General features: G+C 37.0%; 2 protein-coding genes across 3 annotated transcripts in view; both read left to right on the forward strand.

The window, feature by feature from the left end:
* The window catches only part of LOC137641440 (uncharacterized), a 40,293-nt gene extending 24,195 nt beyond the window's left edge, over positions 1-16,098 (forward strand). Inside the window, exons 2-3 of the mRNA XM_068373980.1 lie at positions 12,662-13,475; positions 14,816-16,098. Of these exons, the coding sequence (XP_068230081.1) occupies positions 12,662-13,475; positions 14,816-15,266 (1,265 nt within the window). The 3' untranslated portion in view covers positions 15,267-16,098. The remainder of the gene's footprint in view (positions 1-12,661; positions 13,476-14,815) is intronic.
* Positions 16,099-23,144: 7,046 nt separating this feature from the next.
* The window catches only part of LOC137641441 (uncharacterized), a 19,026-nt gene continuing 17,931 nt past the window's right edge, over positions 23,145-24,239 (forward strand). For both annotated transcript variants that reach the window (XM_068373982.1, XM_068373981.1), the window contains exon 1: positions 23,145-23,285. In XM_068373982.1, the coding sequence (XP_068230083.1) occupies position 23,285 (1 nt within the window). In that variant the 5' untranslated portion in view covers positions 23,145-23,284. The remainder of the gene's footprint in view (positions 23,286-24,239) is intronic.

The raw sequence follows: 24,239 nt of genomic DNA on the forward strand, positions 1-24,239 counted from the left end.
ATCATTCATACTGCTTATCATTCTCCTATCTTTCATTCTCGTGTCCGTCATACGTTCTCTTGCCTCATCTAACGAAAAACCACACACACTATAAGTATCATTCATACTCATCCAAGTTTCATCTGTATTAATACATTTATCTTCCATACTCACCTGTACATTTACACCCTTGTCTTGCTTATTCTGATTCCCGCCTACAACTACAAAATTTTCCCGTCTTTTATCCCCAGTAAAATTCTCAGACTTCTTTTTCTTTCCATACTCTACTAACACTAATTGCTTATCTTCTAAACCTAATGCCTCACACATACTCGGTTCATACTTGTTCGTTTTCAGCCATTTATTCATACCATTCTCCTGAATATATCTTGGTACCTCCTTCCATTTCCGCAACTGATTGTGGTGTGCCCTAACCTTTTCCACACTACCATCCACACTTACTTTACCTAAAACATAACTCAACCCACTAGAACCAACATCTAACACCTCATATGGACCTTCAAACTTATCACGTACCTTATTGACATTCATTCTTCCCTTTTCAATTACTTCTTTTAACACTTTCTCTCCCACTTTGTAGCTTTCAAATCTCTCATTTGCTTTCTTCCAAACATCTCTATCATTCTCGGACACACTCAATCTCGGTCTTACTATCTTTTCAAAATTCAACACAAACTTACACGGAGACATACCAGTACTCTTGTGCACAGTCGCATTATACGCCCACAACGCACGCCCAACATATAAATCCCAATCATTATCACATGTACTCATCATCCGCAAAATTTCTGTCAAAGTTCTTACAGTCCTTTCAGCCAAACCATTCGCACTTGGCATATACGGAGTCGAATACACATGTTCAATGCCCCATTCTCTCAACATCTGCTCAAACTCCCATCCAACAAACTCCGGACCATTGTCACTTAACATTTTTGCAGGCTTACACACACTCATCGGCAACATCACTTGACTTACCATTCTCGCTACAGTCTCACTTCTTTTATTCTTGATGGGTATGGCATACGCAAACTTGCTCATATGATCGACCATGACAATCATTCCCACATGTCTCCTCGCAGTCACAGGCAACGAAACACAATCAATCACAAACATCTCAAATGGCTCTTTCATACGTAACCTCAAAATAGGCGGACTTGCATGCATGCTCTGATACTTTCCCTTCTGACAATCCTCACAAGTAGTCGCTACATCCCTACAAATTTGGCTCAACCCAGGCGTAAACAACCTCTCTCGCATGCATTCCCACAATTTATTCTTCCCCATATGCCCATACCTGTCATGCACTACCATACACATACTTACAGCTGCATGCATTGGAAATACAGGAACATATATATCTTCATCCATTCCCCTATGCAAAAAATACACAATATTCTTACAAACAATAAACCTTTTAACAACTTTCTTATACGCTTCCAAATCACACGGCCATTCTTCCACCCTAATACCATTTAAAATACATTCACGTAACCTATTTATCTCTAAACATTCACCTTGCATTTCTTCCACCTCTTCTTTGCTCAACAAATCATCTTCACTTTTTGCAATATCAATCATGCCAACAAAATTCGCCATGAATACACTATTATCCTCGATTACTATTACCTTACAGCCATTCTTTGAAAGCAAACCCTTACCAACATCAACTGACACATGGTGCAACCTCAAAAAATCTATTCCCATCAAAAAACAACTAGGCATTTCATTCTCTCCCATTACAATAAAATTATGTTCAACTTCCATACTCCCTAGTTTCACTTTCAACCTCACTTCTTCCCAAACAAGTAAACTTCCCTGACCTATTCCATGAATTCTCACACTCGTACACTGTCTTTTCACTTCCCAATTGTACCTCTCAATTTCCCTGATAACCGACTCATTTGCTAATGACACTTGAGCACCCGTATCAATTAAACTACAATATTCATTCTCATTTATATTCACATACGTCATCATCCTTCCTTTTACACCATGCATACATACATTTACTCTCCTTTCAATTCTGTCACTCACTTCACCAATATGTTCATCATCATGTTCACTGTCCTCTATACCCCCATATCTTAGATTAAGGTCACTTGCACCATTATCCTTCTCACTCAACAATTTGCAACATTCCTCCTTACATTGAATCCTCAAAATATATTCCCTATCATTCTCCTTACATGCCCTATATTCCATCGGTCGATTCCATCCAAAATACAAATACACAGTTACACCATACAACATACTTACCACCATTAATATCTTTGATAATACTTCCCCTTCTAGTACACTACTCTCCTCCTCATACACCATTTCTTTTGACACTTCATTCATCACCCTTCTTTTAAGCTCGCTTACGCTACCTGGTATTTCCGTATCTAACCCCTCTTGTATTAACTTACTTAAACCCATCAGGATACACTTATATACCATATCTTCCCCTTCACAACTCTGCTCCACAACTAAACCTTCAGGCAACCTTTCAGAATTCAGATTACTCTCTTTATCTTCCATCCTCCCATGCATCCTCGACATCGCATCTGCTATCACATTCTTATTTCCCGGTACATATTCTAACCTAAAATCAAATTCATTCAAATCCTCTATGGTCCTAGCAACCCTTGCATTCACACACTCTTTCCTTATCATGTACACTAGGGGCTGATGGTCAGTACGCACAATGAATTTTACACCATACAAAAATACTTTCAATGCTTTCACACAAAATCGTATTGCAGCCAATTCCCTGTCAATCGTCGAATACTTCCGCTCAGCTTTATTAAACGCTTTACTAACATACGCTATTACTCTCAATTGCTCTTCTCCATTTACTCTCTGCATTTGAACCAAACAACCACCCATACTAACCCCACTCGCATCCGTATACAACTCTAGCATACTCGCATTTTCACTGTAGTCTGGAAATGCCAAAGTGACGTCTTTCGCGGCCTCTTCCTTCAACCTTTCAAACGCTTCTATCATCCGATCATCCCATTTTAATTTTGTACTATTCCTTTTACCCGTCCATTCATTCAAAGGCTTCCCTATACCTGAACAATCTCTAACAAACTTGCGACCAAACTCAACCAAACCAAGAAAACCTCGCAACTCACGCACAGTCCGGGGACGTGGAAATTCTCGCACCTTATTCACAAACTTGTCACTCTTCCTTATACCAGATTCACCCACTACATGCCCAAGAAATTCCACCTCCCTGAACAACCATGTACACTTCTCAAGCTTAATTTTCACACCAACTTCAATTAATCGCATCAACACTGCCTCAAGCAACCGCATATGTTCCTCAACAGTCTCGCTCGCAATCAGAATATCATCTATAAAAACAGTCACCTTCTGTCGATCGAAACCAGCCAATACAACATTCATCGCTCTTTGGAAGGCAGCAGGCGCATTAGCAAGACCAAAACTCAACCTTTTAAATTGGTAGTGACAATTTGTACTTGAAAATGCGGTAATGGGCCTGCTCCCCTCTGCCAGAGGCATCTGGTAATAGCCCCTCACCAAATCTAATTTAGTAAAAACTTTCATTCCATGCATCTTATAAACACAATCAGACACCACATTCATTGGAAAACGTTCTTTAACAGTCACCTCATTCACCTTCCTATAATCAATACACATACGTAAACTTCCATCCGGCTTTCTTACTGGTACAATAGGGCTATTCCAGGCACTCTCACTCCTTTCTATTACACCCATTTGTTCTAATTCCTGACACTGCTCCTCTATCTCCTTGGCAATAGGCGGAGAAAAATGCCTGGGACGCTGATATATGGGGGTATCATCACTGAGAACTATTTTAAATTCTGGCAGGTCTGACCCCCCACAATCATCGTCACAGAGACTCATAACTCTCCGCTTATCCCATAACATCTTAAGCAATCGTTCCCTTTTGACCTCACTTATACTCTCATCTAACTTAATTCTTCCTTTCAACGTATCGTAATCCCAATCGTCATCGTTCTTTACCTTACCAGACATCACCTGTCTCGCCTTAACATATCTTCCATCCTCTACATTAATCAGTGTATACATACATCCCATGCAATCACCCTCACGTATTCCGCGTACTCTCTTCCTCCTAACACACGGCAACAACCTTACATACACCTTGGGTTCCTGCATATTCATAACACCATCATATATATACGCACTCGTTTTCACCAAATTACCTGCTTCCATACCTTCCACTACATATTCATCCTTGTCACTATTTGAAATTCCCAGACTGCTCGGCCATGCAACTTTTACACTAATAACCTCACCTTTCTTACCCGATAACTTTACACTTTCCTTTGCTATCAACGGCACTCCCTTCCACACCTTCGTACTCACTCTGCCGTCTTCCTTTAAATAAAATTCCCCACAAATATTACCTTTAACCTTTATTTCAATCATATTCACACTTGGATGTACAATCATACCACATTTTTTCAGAAATTTATACCCAAGCAGTACGTCATATTTCTCATTCGCTCCCTCAACCACGTAAAAATCATTATCTTCCATCATCAGCCCCCCAATCATAACATTTTCCCGCAACTTTCCTTGCACAGGCATACGCAAATTACCAATACCTTTTACTTCACCCTTACATCCCTTAAATTCACAAACCTCTTTTACCTTATCATATGCATTCCTAAACATTAAATTGACACCACAACCAGTATCAATCAAACCAACCAACTCTACACCATTAAAAATCAATTTCACACTCATGCAATCATGTGCTCTTTCTCCCATCACATCTTCATGCAATAAACCCTCACGAACATGCATCACATTCACTCCCCACACACACGAGGACTCACCCAGCTGAACCCTCTGATGAATTAGTTTCCCGAACATCCTGGCTGACTTGATCCCTTCTTTCTACAAACCCTAGCTACATGCCCATCTGCACCACATTCAGTACACTTACCCCGCGGCTCCTTGCACATTCTAGCATAATGACCATCCTTACTACAATTACCACAAATTACATTCATATGATTATTACGGCATCCACTCGCTATGTGTCCAGTCATACCACACCGATAACACTTAACCACTTTCTCTTTCTTACAGTCGCTAATACGATGCCCTGTCTCTCCACACCCGAAACATGCTCCTAATGCCCATCTACACTCGTTCTTTTTATGTCCTACCTTCCCACACCTATAACACCTCTCTTCACGGATACCACTACCTAACCTAACTTGCTGCGTACTAGCACTTCTATCTCTCCAAACTTGATTTCCCTGTCTAAACCCGTCATTTCTCGGCATAGGTATTCCTACATTACTCACCCTAACACTTCTATCTACTACACTATCAGCTGCCCTCATTGGCCCTCTCATAACAGCAAATTCTGGCACACATAACTACCAAATTCTGGCACACATTCCTCCATTCCAGTTCTTACACTCACAGATTTACTTTCTTTCATACACCTATCTAACTCGTAATCCTCAACTATCTCTAAAATATCATCCCAAGTCAATCTCTCTCTAGTCCATCTCATTTTCTCCTTCCGTTTCAAATTAATAAACTCACACACACTCTCTGGTACTGTACCCAAAAACTTCTTCATTAGTTCCTTATTTTCGTTTATTCCTTCGTCCCCATACTTCTTTCTAGCCAATGTTTCTAACCGACATACATACATCGAGATTGCTTCACCCACCTTCATTCGTGCTTCATCAAAATCATTTTTTCGCTTATACCTAACACTACCTTTCATACGTTTTACCTGTTCAATTATCCTATTCTTTACACTTTCATACTCAACCTCTCCTACACTCATTATCACCCCATACATCGTCAACAAATATCCTGACAAAAATTCTCCCAACTCCCTAGCCCAAACTCTCTTACTATCCCCATACTTAGCCTGACAAAACTTTTCATATTCCCTAAAGAAGTCATATACATCCCTACTGCTATGTTCATTAAAACTTGCACACCTAGGTACCTCTCTCATAAACACTGTCTTACAAACTTCCTCTACTTCATTCTCACTACTATCTTCACTGTCTACTCCCTTCTTGTTGCCTTCTTCTTCATTTGAATACAATGAATCTAATTCTACACTATAAGTCCTATCTTTAACTATTCCCTTCTTACCCTTTTTCTTACTTACCACCTTCACCCATTCATGATCATCCTCACTCACACCCTGACCTTTCTTCTTTTCTTTCTTCACATTATCTTTACCTTTCTTCTCCTTCTTCCTATCACCCTTCGTTCCAATCTTACTATGTCTAGGCCCTTTACTTTCAATATCACTATCACTACCGTTCCCATTATCACTTACCCTATCCTCTTCCACAATCAACCCGTTACCAGAAGCAGAAGCCACTCCTCCGACTGCACCTTCACCTACAACAGTTTTCATCATCCCCATTACTTGCCCTATCATATCTTCCATTCGTTTCTCCATTCGTTCCTCATTCTCTTTCATCCTCATCTCAAAACATTCTTCCACTTTCGCTACAGTTCCCTTTAACTCCCTAAGCTCCTTCTGCATCACCGCATTCTCCCAGTTCAACCTCTCATTCTCTACTAGCAACCTCTCCTCACGCTCCTTACTCAGCCGCAATTCCTCCCTCAAAACCCTTAATTGCTCCTCCATTTTTCATCAACCTTAATCCTAATTCCGTCCTTCGTCCAACAGTCCAGCTTCTATCCCACCTCGGCAGTCCCTGTTCGGGCGCCAAATTTATGTGGCGGGATGTCAACAAAAACAAACCCCCACACCTTTGATCACTCTTCTTTCAAAATATCCCACAACACAAACTTTCCCCTTACTTTACTTTAAACTGGACTATTGCACGAAGGGAAAAACAAACAAAACATAACCTTAAAACTATATATTTCCTACAAACTATAACGCTCAACATAAACAAAAAAAACACACTTATCAATAATCATACACTTAACACAAAACCGGCCTTAATTATACCACCATTCAATTAAACCCTCAAAATAAATAACGATTAACAACTTACAAAACATACAATAAACGTAACATAATTCAAATAAACCAAATTTAAACCCTAACGAAACTTAAAACTAAACCACACAACCAATATGTAATTCTGAGTGGACACTTTCGTCCACACAAGGCCAACAGTCTTTTGTAGCCAAAAAAACACAACTCTGCAGCAACCGGACCGCTGAAAAATGTTAATGCACAATTGCACTTATCATCATCGTCATCATCATCATCATCATCTAATATATCAATATGCCAAACCAATTCCTTCTTCCGGCGGTGTCGTTACAGCATCTATCAATAACATCGTTAAGAGCAATCAAATCATAATCATAATCGTAGTCCAGGTCGTCAACAAAATAAATCTGAGCAATCGTATCGAGTTCTGTTACAGGCCAAGTCGTCAACAATCACGTAAACACTCGAGGAACTCTCTCCCAAAGGAGGAATCGCGGCCTGCCAAAAAAAGAAAAAAACGCTTACGAAAACTCCTAACTAAACTAAACTATCGCACTATAATCAAAGATAAACAATAAACTTTCTATCACTCATGAACGCGCCTAACAAAATAAATAAAAACAGTACTTACTCAGAATATAAAAAAGCTTCACAGCCGGCTTTCGAAGAGCAAAAAAAAATACACAACCGACTCCTTCTATCGTTTGATATCCAATGCTTTCGCCCAAGACATTCATCACCACCCTATCCTAGCTAAAAAGGTAAACAAACAACCTCAATTATACCAACAATCTTTCCAACTTCAAACAATCATTCGCTAATTACCCCTTGTTCTTCGGCGCGCACCGCGGACACACAAACACACGCACACACAACCACACATAGCCTACTCTCTTGCGCACGCGCGATCTAGCAAACTAAAGCAAATGAAATTCTTTCTTTCTTTCTTTCTCTCTCTCTCTCTCTCTCTCTCTCTCTCTCTCTCTCTCTCACAAAACTATGCAAATAAACACTTTCTTTCTTTCTCTCTCTCTCTCACAAAACTAAGCAAATAAACGCTTTCTTTCTTTCTTTCTTTCTTTCTTTCTCTCTCTCTCTCTCTCTCTCTCTCTCTCTCTCACAAAACTATGCAAATAAACACTTACTCTCTCTTGCGGTTTGACAAACTTAAGTAAATAAACACCCACACTCACTCACTCACTCTCTCTCTCTCTCTCTCTCTCTCTCTCTCTCTCTCTCTCTAATGACAAAGCTAAAGCAAATAAAAATGTCTCTATTTAACAATACTAAAACAACTCTCTCTCTCTCTCTCTCTCTCTCTCTCTCTCTCTCTCTCTCTCTCTGATTTGGCAAACAAAAAAAATAAATTAAAATAAAATTAATCCTCCACAACTTCAAGAGCGAAACTACAAGAACGTTCCTTAAAGGGAAGCAAAATGCTACTAATTTCCCTGGCTGTAATTGGTTATTTTATGGTTGACTTTGGTCAATTAGTGGTTCTACTAAGAGAAAAAAATTGCCAGAAACCACCATATATATAAGACATAATGGCATAACCAGCAATTATAGAATAAGCAAATACAATCTTTATTACCAAGGTGCATACATTCGAAAGTGTTACGCCCACTCCTTAAAGGGTTAAAACTCTGTCTCTTTAAACACCTCTACAAGTTATTATAAGCGCTCAAATAGATTTTTCCACACTATTTTTTAATGTTAAAAGATTGGAAATATTGAGTTTTTTAATAAAAACTTTTTTTTCATGTTTTTTAAAGATGTAATCTGTATTCTGAGCAATGATCTTTCTGTAATTCTAGTCTACTGGGAGCGTTTGAAACATTAGAGATGTATTCTGAGCAATGGTGATTCTGTAATTTTAGTCCTCTGGAAGCGTTTTAAACGTTATATATGCATTCAGAGTAATGATCTTTCTGTAATTTTAGGCTTCTGGGAGCGTTTGAAACATTAGAGATATATTCTGAGCAATGATCTTTCTGTAATTTTAGTCCCTGGGAGCGTTTTAAACGTTACATATGCATTCCGAGCAATGATCTTTCTGTAATTTTACTCCTTGGAAGCGTTTTAAATTTTTCGGTTTAGTGCCTCCCATTAAATATATAAAAACTATTTAGTTTTTCGCTCTGTAAGTACAGGAATTGTTGTTGTGATTTCATAAAATCTGAAAGGCAACAATGTCTTTTTAGGTAGCAGTTTATCTGAAAATGAAGAGGATAGATTTGTACGAGCCATAAAGCAATGACTCAAGAGGTCAGCCCCGGAAATGTTATGTGAAATGAAGAATTTCACTGGGTTTCTTTCACTGTTGGAGGCTCATTTTGGCTTTTAACATTTTACATTTGCAATTAGGATTATAGATTGGTTAATAATAATAATAATAATAATAATAATAATAATAATAATAATAATAATAATAACCAATAAGGAATACACAAATAATTTAGTCCCAATGACTTTCCTTTACACAATAACGAAAGGTTAGCTATTATCTTTATTTGAAAAGTAAATTTTGCAACGTCATCAGCACAGTCCTCTGCTTTAAAATGGACTGAACATATTTGAGCATGCTTCCAGTTAACATCGTCTGCGCGTTTGCAAAACTACACCATTTCTTCTTTGTTCTTTCTTCTTTTAGGAAATTAGAATATTCAATATCTATATTAATGGTCTTTTTGGTATCACTATGGCATCCAAATACAGCACAAGTGGAAGGTATGGCTGCTGGAAGTTAATAAACATGACAGAGATCAAGTAATACTATAATATACCTCTAGTCAGGTCAAACATCGGCCTCTGTCTCCGAAAATTGCATGATTATTTTGAAACTTTGATATATGGTCTGCCACAAGGAAAATCTGAACTTTGAATAGAACAAAATTAAAAATATTTATACCTAAAGAAGTATTTTTGGAAAGGTATCCTTGCATCATGTTACTACGTATAATTGTCAGTCAGTGCTGTCAGGGGAGACTGTTTGTAGCGTGACGTCATGCGCAGAGGGAACGTATTTTCGCTAGCTAATGAGTCGACCTTTCCGAGTATATTTAAAGGACACTGTGTATATGCATATGTTGAAGAACACTGATTACTGTACGCCATGTTAGCCTCTATATTCAATACTAGACCTTTTTTTTTTTTACCAATTTACTTTCCCATCCAATAGGACTGTAAAAACAAAAATTTCATAATGGGAACATCCTCTGAATTAATGATGAACATTCAAAGCACAAATTTCGTTTTAATTGTTTCATATATATTTAACAGAAGTCTCGTTAACATTACGGCAGTTCCTGCTTTGATTGTGCCCCTCACATCTGTCTATCTTTCTTCTAATTTCTCGTTATCAAGATATCATCAACCTTCAATTCCAAAGCTGTCATTAAACCATTTAACCTAGGTTTCAACATTGAATCTACGATTCAACATTTAACCTGGATTTCAATATTTAACCTAGGTTTCAACATTTAACCTAAATTTCAATATTTAACCTATGGTTCAACATTTAACCTAGGGTTCAACATTCAATCTTGGTTTCAACATTTAACCTTGGGTTCAGCATTTAACGGAGGTATCAGCGTTTAAGCTAGGGTTCAACATTTAACCTAGGTTTCAACATTCAACCTAGGGCTTAACCTTTAACCTAGGTTTCAACATTTAAGTTAGGTTTTTACATTTAAACTAGGTTTCAACCTTTAACCTAGGTTTCAACATTTAACCTAGGTTCCAATATTTAACCTAGGGATTAACCTTGAAACTAGGTTTCAACATTTAAGTTAGGTTTCTACATTTAACCAAAGTTTCAATTTTTCTTGACCACAGTCTTCTCTTACTATCGTTAATCGTAACACTTGAAGAATTATTGTCAAAGTAGCTTCGTTTTTTTTTTTATTTTCACTGAACTTGAACACTTCATTTCCATATAAGAGAATTAACTTAACAACCTCTCACAAAATAAGAAGCAACAGAAATAAGAACAACAATAATAGTTGTAACAATTCAAGAACAACAACATTCGAAGCAACAGCATCAAACATTTCTATCTCCTCCAAGCCGTTCTCAATTGCTTCTAAATCCACGGTTTCTCCAATTCTGGCAATTACTTCCTCTCTCACCTTGCTATTATCAATTACAGCCAATCCTTAAGACCCGTTTGAATCAACGCCTATAATTATTCTTTTAACCTTCATGAGAAAATGATTACTCCACCATTCACCGTTATAACTCTCCGCTTGATACGATTTACTTTCAACAGTCTCTTTTAGCTTTTTTTTTTTTTTTTTTATTATTTCCAACAGTTTCTGTAGGATCTCCTCACTATCACCATAAAACATAGCCTCATCTAAAACACTAGTCACTTCACACTTCATTCAAGAGACCTTAAAGTTCTTTTGCTTGAGGGTAGACTCGGGCACACTATTTCATCTTATTTCTTTTCCTCTTGTTTTGTTAAAGTTTTTATGGTTTATATGGGAAATATTTATTTTAATGCTGTTTCTATTCTTAAAATATTTCATTTTTCCTTGTTTCCTTTATTCACTGGGCTATTTTCTCTGTTGGAACCCCTGGCCTTATAGCATCCTGTTTTTCCAAATAGGGTTGTAGCTTAGCAAGTAACAACATCAACAACAACAATAATAATAATAATAATGATAATAATAATAATAATAATAATAATAATAATAATAAGAAGAAGAAGAAGAAGAAGAGGAAGAAGAGAAATACGAAAAGAAATCCGAGATAGAATAATTCTATGATAGTAAAGCAAGACATAACGTATAGTAGTAAGGAGTGGAAAAAGTTAATTCACATTGTACTTGGAGGTAAAGGAAATGCATTTTGGTTAGAAGAGAGGAGGGGTAAATACATGAAAAACATAAACAACTAAGGCAGTTTGGTATTTTCAAATATTTTTGAGTTAAATTATGTCTACCGAAGTCAAATTTAGATATTTTTGAGGGATTGATTTGCAAATGGAGATATTCTCGGAATACAAAGTTAGCTTGTTTTAAATGACTCGGTTGTGAATATCAGAATAGAAGTATTCTTTAAATAAATGTTTTTAGATAAATATTTCATAATTCTCTATTAATCCTTCTTGCAATATATTCCTAAACCTAGGGAGATAAATGGAGAGATGAAAGGTAGGTATTATGGTTTGTTTTCAATGCATTTTCAATTTGTTCATGTTGCAAAGGAATACGTTGAAGACAAATTTTTTACTGCAACATAGAATTGCAGTATTTTGATTTTGGTTGAACATAGTTTATTTTATGGAAAGTTTATGAAATGCATTTTATGAAGCATAGAGAATTGGATATATACAGAAAAACTAATATCGCCACATACATATCTATTACAAACGTTTCGAGATTTCAAATGTCATCATCAGTGCTACCTAAAGCAAAGATAGAAAAACAGTACAATTTCAAATTAAAAATTACATAAAATAAGTAATATTGCAAACGTTTCGACATTTCCAATTTCCTCATCAGTGTTACCTAAAGTAAAGATAAAAGAAACCATACAATTTCAAATTAAAAATTACATAAAATAAGTAAAAAATTATGAAAAAGTACAAATGTGGGGGCATTAGTATTTCTGTTTCTCCTGAGAATAAGATTGCCTAGAAATGTCCCCATTTCTCATCTACAGTATGAATTAACATTCACCATTAATTTACAGTGGAGACACCCAAGACAGAGCCAGCAGTAACCCCACAGAGCTTGATCACTGAAGATCATGTGAGAAAAGCACTTCACGCAGACAAGGGTACTGACGCTCTCTTAAAATCCTGGAAAGTTGTGGACTTCACCAAGCGTGGCGATAACTACGCCTGCGTTGTGACAAGCGTACAAGTCAAGTATGCCAAGTGTGAAGGAGTCGAGAGCGAGGTTAGTTATGTCGTCAAGCTGAATGCCTGCAGGACCGTAGACAGTGTCGCTGATATGTCATCGCTAATCTTTGCAAAGGAAGGGAGATTTTACTCAGAGATTGTACCTGCCCTGAACGAAGAGCTTATTTCAGCTGGTCAAGAGCCCCTGTGTGTTCCAAAATGCTTCTTCGTCTCTCTAGAAAATGGGAAAGAGCAGCTGTACCTTGAGGATTTAAGAGCTAGAGGATTCTTTATGTTTGACAGGAGGAAGGGCATGGACAAAGACCACACAACTCTTGTCTTGAATGAGCTTGCAAGGCTACACAGTGCTTCTTACCTACTTCTTCGGAAATTCAAAGAAGGAGAGTCCTTATCGACAAAATTTGAATTCCTTTCGCATGAATTTTTTTCTGATGAATTCATGCCAATGTTTGAATCATTCTTGAAAGGCTGCATTCACACGGGTATGATGATGTTGGAGAAAGTTGGTGGATATGAGAGCAGTGTCGAGTGGCTGAAAGGTCTCCAGGGAGAAGTGCTTGAATTTTGTACTACCGGTTTGCTGAGTGAGAAATATACTAGTATTTGCCATGGGGATTGCTGGAACAACAATGTGATGTTTAGGTAAGTCGTATTATTCTCAAATTATAAAAAAATAAATAGAGATTATACTTTCTTGGGTAGTTGTGGTGGCCTGAGTGGTAACGTCCCTGAGTGGTGATCGCCTGACTGGGGATCGAGTCCCGCTTAAATTCGTTAGTTCCTTTGGTCGCTGCAGCCTCACCGTCCTTGCGAGCGAAGGAGGGGGGGGGGTTTGAGGAGCCTATAGGTCTATTTGCTGAGTCCTGAGAAGCCATTGCCTGGCTCTCCTTGATCATAGCTTGGGTGGAGAGGGGGCTTGGACGCTGATCATACATGATATGGTTAGTCTCTAGGTCATTGTCCTGGTTGCTAGGCCAATGTCATTGTCCCTTGCCTCTGCCATTCCTAAGCGGCCCTTTAAATGGGCCTTTAAGTATGTAATATCACTTGTTTGAACAATTAGTGGTTAGAACTTTCAAATTTAAAACTTGCAGCAAATGTTTTTAAGTTGAACAGGCTGACATCAGTCTCATTTTATAATTTATATATGAAAGATCTGTTTTAATGTTGTTACTGTTCCTAGAATATTTTATTTCAAGTGTTTATTACTTATCATATAGCTCATTTATTTCCTTATTTCCTTTCTTCACTGGGCTATTTTTTCCTGTTGGAGCCCTTGGGCTTATTGCATCTTGTTTTTCCAACTAGGGTTATAGCTCAGGTAACAACAAAAACAACAACAATAATAATAATAATAATAATAATAATAATAATAATAATAGTATATGGAGCTCTAAAATATTTTTCAATCATGTTCTTATGGAAATAGTGGTATGAAATGTACAACACGTAATCAGAAATGCTGCTAATAAGAATTAAATATTTACAATACCATATTCATTTCAAAGTCAAATGAACTCTGAGTAATAAAAGAAAGGTATTGAATTCTATAGCATGCATTATTGCCTTAACTAGATTGCATTTTAACTTTGATTGCAGATGGTTTCCCATTCATAAACCCATGAAATGCTCACTGTACAATTTTTTTAGGCTCTTTTGTTACCCTTTGCCTCTATCCTCATACTTTTAAGTCATCCATTATAAGTTTCATACATGATGTAACCTGCAATTATTTTTTCTTTGCTCACTTTACAATTTTCTAGTCTTTTGTTACCCTTTGCTCCTATCATTATACTTTTAAGGCATCCTTTATAAGTTTCATACATGATGTAACCTGGAAATATTTTTTGTCTTTAATCACTTTACACTTTTCTAGGCTCTTTTGTTACCCTTTGCCTCTATCCTCATACTTTTAAGGCATCCATTGTAAGTTTCATACATGATGTAACCGGGAAATAATTATGTCCTTATTATTTTCTCAGATATAATGACGAAGGCCAACCTGTTGAACCGATGCTTGTAGATCTTCAGGCATGCCGTGAAGCCTCCTTTGCCACTGACCTTAATTACTTCATATACACAAGTCTCACAGGAGATGTCAGGGTACCAAACATCGAAGATTTCATGAACACTTACTATTCATCTTATAAAGATGTGCTAAAAGGAGCCGATGTACCAATGTACTTCAGCAAAGAGGAACTCGTGAATGAATTCCGAGACAAGAATAAACTTGGTTTGATTTTTGCCATGAGTATAATACCAGCCTTGCTGGTAGAGCCTGAAGAAGTTTCAGAAACTCGGGTCGATGACTTGGAAAAGCTCATGCAGGACTTTAGGAAAGTAGCATTAAATAAACTCAAAACTAATCCTCTGTGCAAGCCTCGTTTCCTGGCCATCTTCGACGAGTTCTTACAATCTGGACTGATTTCTTAGTTAACACTAGTCAGCTCTTGTTTTATTCTGGGTAGATCACTGGATCATCTCCTAATCTTACAATTTGGACTGATTTCTTAGTTTAAAACTAGTCAGCTCTTAGTTTATTCTGGTTAGATCACTGGACAATCTCCTAATCTTGCAATCTGGACTGATTTTTTAGTTTAAAACTAGTCAGCTCTTAGTTTACTCTGGGTAGATTACTGGATAATCTCCTAATCTTACAATCTGGACTGATTTCCTAGTTTAAAACTAGTCAGCTCTTAGTTTATTTTGAGTAGATCACTGGATAATCTCCTAATTTTAAAATCTGGACTGATTTCCTAGTTTATACTATAGTCCATTTCTTTTAGCGATGCATATTTGCACCGACTCGCGGCGGTGCCCTTTTAACTCGGGAAAGTTTCCTGATCGCTGATTGGTTAGAATTATCTTGTCTAACAAATCAGCGATCCGGAAACTTTTCCGAGCTAAAAGGGCACCGCTGCGAGTCGGTGCAAATATGCATCGCTAAAAGAAATGGACTATAGTCAGCTTCTAGTTAATCTCCCCCCCCCCCAAAAAAAAAATATTGTATCAAAATCTATTGTTCTTAAAACAAATTTTGCTTTCAAAAGACATTGTTTGATATACAGAGGGTATTTATGATAAAATGGTAGTACAAAAGGCACAACATAGGACAGTTTTCGAGATGTACAATTAAGGCAGTATTGTAATTCGTTTATACTCTTTGTGTGATTTCTGTGGCAGTCCTATGAATGATAATCTGAGATTATCATTCTTTAATTGCTTACAAGTGTTTTTACCTACGAAATTAAATTGTTTGATTTTACATGAATTTTATTATCATTATTATCATCATTATCATTAGCTAAGCTACAGCCTAGTTGGAAAAGCAAGATTCTATAAGCCCAAGGCCTTCAACAGTGAAAAATACGCCAGTGAGGAAAGGAAATAAGGCAATAAATGAACGATATGAGAAAAAATTAACAATTAATAAAATATTTTAAAAAATAGTAATAACATCAAAACAGATATTTCATATATAAACTATAAAAAGACTTATGTTAACCTGTTCAATATAAAAACATTTTTTTTAAAGTTGAACTTTTGAAACTCAATCATAGATTTATGGTGGGTGGAGGTGGCGTGGGGTTGAACTAAGTCTTTTCTTTTAGAGATAAAGTTATAAGATATTCGAGATAAAAAATAGTTTTAAAATGACGAATAAAGTGCCATTTATACAAAATTTAAGAAAAACCTGTTTTTGTTTTTACTTTTTATGTCTTCTACCTCAAGAAAATTTATTACAGAGGGAAAGTGGAACTTCACTACGATTATTATTTATATTATTTTTCTTAATATAATTAGGATTATTATTACCTTGATTTATTATTATTATTATTATTATTATTATTATTATTATTATTATTATTATTATGTTGGTTTTAGCTATCTTTATCTTGTACGTAGAGTCTCCTTTATTTCTGTAATTAAGCCTTTTCCCCTTGCTGAGACTAAATAGAATTTACCTAAAAGACAAAGCTAACGTTTAATTATCTGGTCATGAAAAAATGTTCAGACGTGTCACCTGGCTGTAGCTTAGCATAATCAGCTGTAAAATCATTCAAAAGGAGGAAATCTCCCGAGTTTGTTAACAGCTAAGATGCATTCTCTATTTGCTGCAGTCTCCTGGTTGATGAGAATGCATTAGTCTGTATATGCCTACTGTCTACTAGACTATGTGGGACCCTGAGCCGATATACAGAGCCAGGCAAAAAGAGGGGTTTTAGCTGGCAGAGCCCTCAAAAGTGATGGCGTGGCCTCTTCTGCTATCACTGATGGTGCTCTGTTGTCTTGTGCTAGATCTGGGACCCTAAGTTAGTATAGCATGACTAGGCAAAATAACGGTTTCAGCTGGCATAGCCCTAAAATGTGCTGACATGGCCTCTCTTTTCTATCACTGAATGGTGGAGTTTTGATGCTCTGCTGTCTTGTGTTAGATCTGGGACCATGAGGTGGCATAGCAGTGATAGGCAAAAGAAGGGTTTCAGCTGACATGATCTCTCTTTTCTATCAATGAATGGTGGAGTTTTGATGCTCTGCTGTCTTGTGCTAGATCTGGGACCATAAGTTGGTATAGCAGTGATAGGCAAAAGAAGGGTTTCAGCTGGCATGGCCTCTCTTTTCTATCAATGAATGGTGGAGTTTTGATGCTCTGCTGTCTTGTGCTAGATCTGGGACCATGAGGTGGTATAGCAGTGATAGACAAAATCAGGGTTTCAGCTGACATGACCTCTCTTTTCTATCACTGACTGGTGGAGTTTTTGTGCTCTGTTGTCTTGTACTAGATCTGGGACCCTAAGTTGGTATAGCATGACTAGGCAAAATAACGGTTTCAGCTGGCATAGCCCTAAAATGTGCTGACATGGCCTCTCTTTTCTATCACTGAATGGTGGAGTTTTGATGCTCTGCTGTCTTGTGTTAGATCTGGGACCATGAGGTGGTATAGCAGTGATAGGCAAAAGAAGGGTTTCAGCTGACATGATCTCTCTTTTCTATCAATGAATGGTGGAGTTTTGATGCTCTGCTGTCTTGTGCTAGATCTGGGACCATAAGTTGGTATAGCAGTGATAGGCAAAAGAAGGGTTTCAGCTGGCATGGCCTCTCTTTTCTATCAATGAATGGTGGAGTTTTGATGCTCTGCTGTCTTGTGCTAGATCTGGGACCCTAAGCTGATATGGCATGACTAGGAAAAATAGTGGTTTTAGCTGGCATAGCCCTAAAAAGTGCTGACATGGCCTCTCTTTTCTATCAATGAATGGTGGAGTTTTGATGCTCTGCTGTCTTGTGCTAGATCTGGGACCATGAGGTGGTATAGCAGTGATAGACAAAATCAGGGTTTCAGCTGACATGACCTCTCTTTTCTATCACTGACTGGTGGAGTTTTTGTGCTCTGTTGTCTTGTACTAGATCTGGGACCCTAAGTTGGTATAGCATGACTAGGCAAAATAATGGTTTCAGCTAGCATAGCCCTAAAATGTGCTGACATGACCTCTCTTTTCTATCAATGAATGGTGGAGTTTTGATGCTCTGCTGTCTTGTGCTAGATCTGGGACCATGAGGTGGTATAGCAGTGATAGACAAAATCAGGGTTTCAGCTGACATGACCTCTCTTTTCTATCAATGAATGGTGGAGTTTTGATGCTCTGCTGTCTTGTGCTAGATCTGGGACCATAAGTTGGTATAGCAGTGATAGGCAAAAGAAGGGTTTCAGCTGGCATGGCCTCTCTTTTCTATCAATGAATGGTGGAGTTTTGATGCTCTGCTGTCTTGTGCTAGATCTGGGACCATGAGGTGGTATAGCAGTGATAGACAAAATCAGGGTTTCAGCTGACATGACCTCTCTTTGCTATCACCGAATGGCGTAGTACTGGTGCTCTGTTGTCTTACGCTAGATTTGGGACCTTGAATTGGTATAGCAGGGCTAGGCAAAAGAAGGGTTTCAGCTGGCATAGCCCTCAAAAGTGCTGGCATGGCCTCACTTTGTTATCATTGAAGGGTAGAGTTTTGGTGCTCTGTTGTTTTGCTCTAGATATGGTACTAGCTTCTCGGTGGGAACAGCCAGATTTTACCGAGATTCTTATGATATTGGATTTATGGATGGTGTCGTTTGGGTCTGTGGTGGACCTCTTTCACCCATAGCTAATGCTTATGTAGAAGATGCAATGATATTTCTTATAAATAAATTCTGTTTATGGTACCTTTGATGAAACGTCTTATCATTACTGTCAATGGCACTTTTTTTTTCCTCTTTTTTTTTTTATACAACTTGTCCACCAGGGTATAGTTAGAAAAAAACGTAATTTTAATCGAAAATTCTCCGTAAAATTATACCGTTTGTCAGCCGTATTTCAGTAAAATACAAGTGACCGTAATTTTACCATACATTGTTATTATCTTTTAAGGGTTGGTGACGTGTGTGTGTGTGTGTGTGTGTGTGTGTTATTTAATCCAGGATTTATACCGTTTTTACGGAAATGTTTTAACAGTGTATGGATATATTTTAACATAATCATTTAAGATTCTATTGTAGATAAAAATCTTGCTAAGTACTAATTGATTCTCTTAGAAATGAAGCAAAAGACCCATAAGATAATCCTAAAGACCAAACCCCCAATACTTCACCTACAGACGTCTCGAAGAGATGTAACGTGGTCTTAACTAATTGGATTTTTTATTGATGAATGTCATTAAACTTTTGTAGGCCTGATCACAACACAAAACTCCAAAAACCTTTCTTGCCATATTTAGGGGATTGTCTCCTACAATCCTTGTCTAAAGAAGCATGAGAGATCCTTAAGACAAATGGAACTTATTTCATTAACTTATCTCCGTAGCTTTGCTTTTGTTTATCTTGTTTATCTCTGCTTTATCCTCGTAAAAAGCCTGCACATGTAAAATAACATGTTAAAGGTTTAAAGGCAGCTCATGAATGGCAGAAGTAATGGAAAGAGACATTGCCCTATCAAGCAGGACAATGCCCTAGAGACGGACCATGTATACGTATGATCAGCGCCCAAGCCTCATGTCCATCCAAGCTAGGACCAAGGAAGGTCAGGCAATGGCTGCTGATGACTCAGAAGATAGACCTATCGACTCCCCCAAACACCCCCATTCTTAGCTCACAAGGATGGTAAGATTCCAGCGACCAAAGAAACTATCGAGTTTGAGCGGGACTCGAACCCCAGTCTGGCGTTCGCCAGTCAGCCACGTTACCACATCGGCCACCACAACATGGGTAGAGAAATGAAATTTCTCCTTCTTATTTCTAGAAGAACCACGATAATCGTCCACTGGTAAATCTTTTTCCAGATGCGAAACTCAATAAGAGTATGGCCCACACCCTCAGTATCCAAAGAGAGTGGACACATTAACACCAGTAGTGGCCATACCATTACACCACCTTATAGCACTCACTGCTTCTTATACCTTAGCACACACAGGGTCCTATAAGTAGGTTAACTGGGCTACAATTTATCATAAAAATATGTTTAAGAAATAAAAGACGCTGAAAAGAACTATAGAGAGTTCAAAACAAAAAGAACTTGTGGGAAAAGTTAGTCAAAAGTTACTTTTTTGAACAGTTAACCTTATGAGAATACTTTTTCTAGACAACTGACTTATAATTACTGCACTCGGTCACTCCTTGCCCCTTTGGTAAGGGGAAGAGGGAGTGGTCGTACCTTTTTGAAAGAGGTCGCAGTTATAGGTAGTAGGTTGGCCATGGCACCTTCCGCCCGTTGAGATACTACCGCTAGAGAATTATAGGGTTTTTTGACTGGCCAGCCAGTACTACATTGAATCCTTCTCTCTGGTTACGATTCTTTCCCTTTTCCTACACATACGCCGAATAGTCTGGCATATTCTTTACATATTCTCCTCTGTCCTCATACAACTGAAAACACTGTGATTATCAAACAATTCTTCTTCACCCAAGGGGTTAACTACTACAATGTAATTGTTCAGTGGCTAATTTCCTTTTGATAAGGGTAGAAGAGACTCTTTAGCTATGGTAAGCAGCTCTTCTAGGAGAAGGACACTCCAAAATCAAACCATTGTTCTCTAGTCTTGGGTAGTGCCATAGCCTCGGTACCATGGTCTTCCACTGTCTTGAGTTAGAGTTCTCTTACTTGAGGGTACATTCGGGTACACTGTTCTATCTTGTTTCTCTTCCGCTTGTTTTGTTAAAGTATTTATAGTTTATTCAGGAAATGTCTATTCTAATGTTGCTACTGGTCTTGAAATATTTTATTTTCCCTTGTTTCCTTTCCTCACTGAGCTATTTTCCCTGTTGGGGCCCCTGGGCTTATAGCATTCCGCTTTTCCAACTAGGGTTGTAGCTTAGCAATTAATATTGATAATAATAATAATGAGAAGAGGAACCAGTTTTTTATGAGCTAGAGATCACTAAAAAAACTAATAGCATGATTTCCGTACCAAAAAAAAAAAAAAAAAAAAAAAACAGGAAACTGGTTGAAGGTAATGGAAGCGCATGTTTCAATGTATGGCATTTGCGGGAGTTGTTATATCAAATTACGAATGTAAAAGATTTTAAGCAAGGTTTTTTATTGCTAAATTTTTAGAGGATTTAAAGATGTGTCATGTTTCTAAATGGAATATATAATTATTATCATTATTCTAGTAAATTCCTTTACGTCGTGAATTAAGTATTTTACTATATAATGGTTAGCTTTTGAATATCAGCTGTATGTTGGACAAAATATTTGTATGTTATTATTATTATTGTTATTATTATTATTATTATTATTATTATTATTATTATTACTAAGGTACAACCCTAGTTGGAAAAGCAGAATGCTATAAGCCCAGGGGCCCAACGGGGAAAATAGACTGAAACTCGGGACTCGATCCCAGGGTGAGAGTGTGAGAGTGCAGGTGTGTGCAATGTGTACGTATACTCAGCGTATGGCGTGTGTACCCAAATCCTAAGACCTCTGTAGATATAGGGTGTACCTCAAGGCAACACTGTTAAAATTTGCCTTAAAACGTTAATAGTCCTGGAATAAATGTTGCCAGTTATTTTTCGTTTTAAAAAACGGATAGGACGTAAAGGAGTGATATTTCGGTCACCAACTCATAATAAATAATAACAACGTAGGGTAAAAATACGGTCGCCTGTTTTCATTGAAATACGGCTGAGAACAGTAAACTTTTACAGAGAATTTCCGATCAAAATTACGGGTTTTTAATAGTGAGCAGTTGACGAAATTTTCTCTACTACCTTTCCAGTGGGATCTGCTCTCCCATTGATGCTTGGAATTATTTCATACAACTGGACCGTATGGGATGTCCAGAGTCTATACAGACATTGACTCTGGGGATGTCTTTAAATTTGAAACCCATTGCGTAGCGGGAGGCAAGAACATATTACACAGGTACGTGTATATGAATATACATAAATCAATCGATAGGCACGAAGTTACACATGTATTCATGTACTTCACGCTAAAACACTCCAAGACAATTTGAAACCTGTAGCATATTGCTAATTACTATTTCTAAGCACCAACTTTCCTCCTTATTAAGTTTTCTCACACGAGAATTATTCATTGAATTAGATTCTTTCATCCCTTATAATGGAAAATTATAATGTAAACAAAATAGGATTTAAAACTTCTATTAAAAAAAGTATTCACGAGTCGATATAATTTTTATCTAAAAACATATTTAGATATATAGTAAAAATTTCAGTTGTAAATACAGTATAAATAAAATAATAAAATATTTATGTAAATTATACTATGATGTCTATTTTTCAAATTGTAAGATTATAAATTTAACTTACTATCACTGACATATATCAGTGAAATCCGGGTTTAGTGTGTGATAGAAACTACAATATTTTCGTCTCCGTTATCCCTAAAGTTATATTAGTCTAGATTAGATAATCCTGATATAACTAAGATTATTCAACATAACATGTGAAGTACGATATCTTGGGCAAATTCATCTGGCATCGCAGCTCCCCTGTCTCAAGGTTGCTGCCTGAGACCAGTACTCTCATTTTCAAGGAAATTACCTCAGATTGAGTAGTTTTGGTTGATTTAAGGAAATTTCTAGAGTAATAATACTTTCAGGGCAATTTTAAGGTATTTTTTTCATCGGGTAATCTTTTGATTATAGAGTAACATTTTATATCTAAAATTATCATACAGATTTTTCACAAAATATACTGTAAAGCTTTTGTTAATCATGATATAATTGATTTACGTTACACGAGTTTTTTTCTAGTATTTAAGGTATTTTTTTCTAAATTTAGGGTAATTTTTGAGGTAATCCCTTGAACATCATATGAGAGCCCTGCTAGGTATCGAAGTAACGAAGTTCTCTGGTTACTCGGTCAGTGGCCTTCTGTTCAGTGCAAGTTATTTGTGTCCAGCTTCGTCTCTTCAAATTGGAAGACAGAATATAAAGGGCTCTTTTCCTAGTTCACTAGTAAGATGTTTATCGTTGTTTTCTTAGACATAGAACATTTTCTTAGTGCTTGTAAACCATTAAATATATTGCTGGCATGACTAATCATTTCCATTTTCCTTGTTTGGGGGTACACTCGGGCACACTATTTTATCTATTTCTCTTCTTGTAATGTTTAAAGGTTATATAGTATGTACATGAAGGATTTATTTTAACGTTGTTATTGTTCTTATACTTCTCTTGCAGTTTATTTCTTTATTTACTTTCCTTGCTTTAGTTCAACGTTGTTATTGTTCGTAATCTTCCCTTGTAGTTTACTTCCTTTCCTCACTGGGTTATTTTCGTTGTTGGAGCCCTTGGGCTTATAGCACCCTGCTTTTCCAACGAGGGTTGTAGCTTAGCTTGTAATAATAATAATAATAATAATAATAATAATAATATTCGAATAAAAAAACAAACAGCAAATCATGTCAGTATTAGGTCCAGTTATCTTAAAAAAAAAAAAAATATATGGAGAAAAAAAAAATAGATGGAGGTACCAGGGTAGTTGCTTATTATCCTATTATGTGGAACTAAATCCCGGTGCATGTTGAATTGAAGTTATATAATATACTCTGAGAGTCCTACTTATTATCATTATGACTTGCTAAGCTACAACCTTACTTGGAAAAGCAGGGGTCTCAACAAGATAAAAGAGCCCAGTGAGGAAAGGAAACAAGGAAAAGTAAAATAGTTTAAGAACAGTAACACCACTGAAATAAATATTTCCTTTATAAACTATGAAAGCTTTAACAAAAGAAGAGGAAGAGATATATAGAATGGTGTGCCCGATTGTACCCTCAAGCAAGAGAACTCTACCCCAAGACAGTGGAAATTACTAAAGTAACCAAATCGATTTCTCATGATTATTTTATTCCTGAATTTTGAAAAAGTTTCATCTATAATGATAATAATAATAATAATAATAATAATAAT

The sequence above is a fragment of the Palaemon carinicauda genome, chromosome 5 (assembly GCF_036898095.1).
Source record: "Palaemon carinicauda isolate YSFRI2023 chromosome 5, ASM3689809v2, whole genome shotgun sequence".
Taxonomy (NCBI): domain Eukaryota; kingdom Metazoa; phylum Arthropoda; class Malacostraca; order Decapoda; family Palaemonidae; genus Palaemon; species Palaemon carinicauda.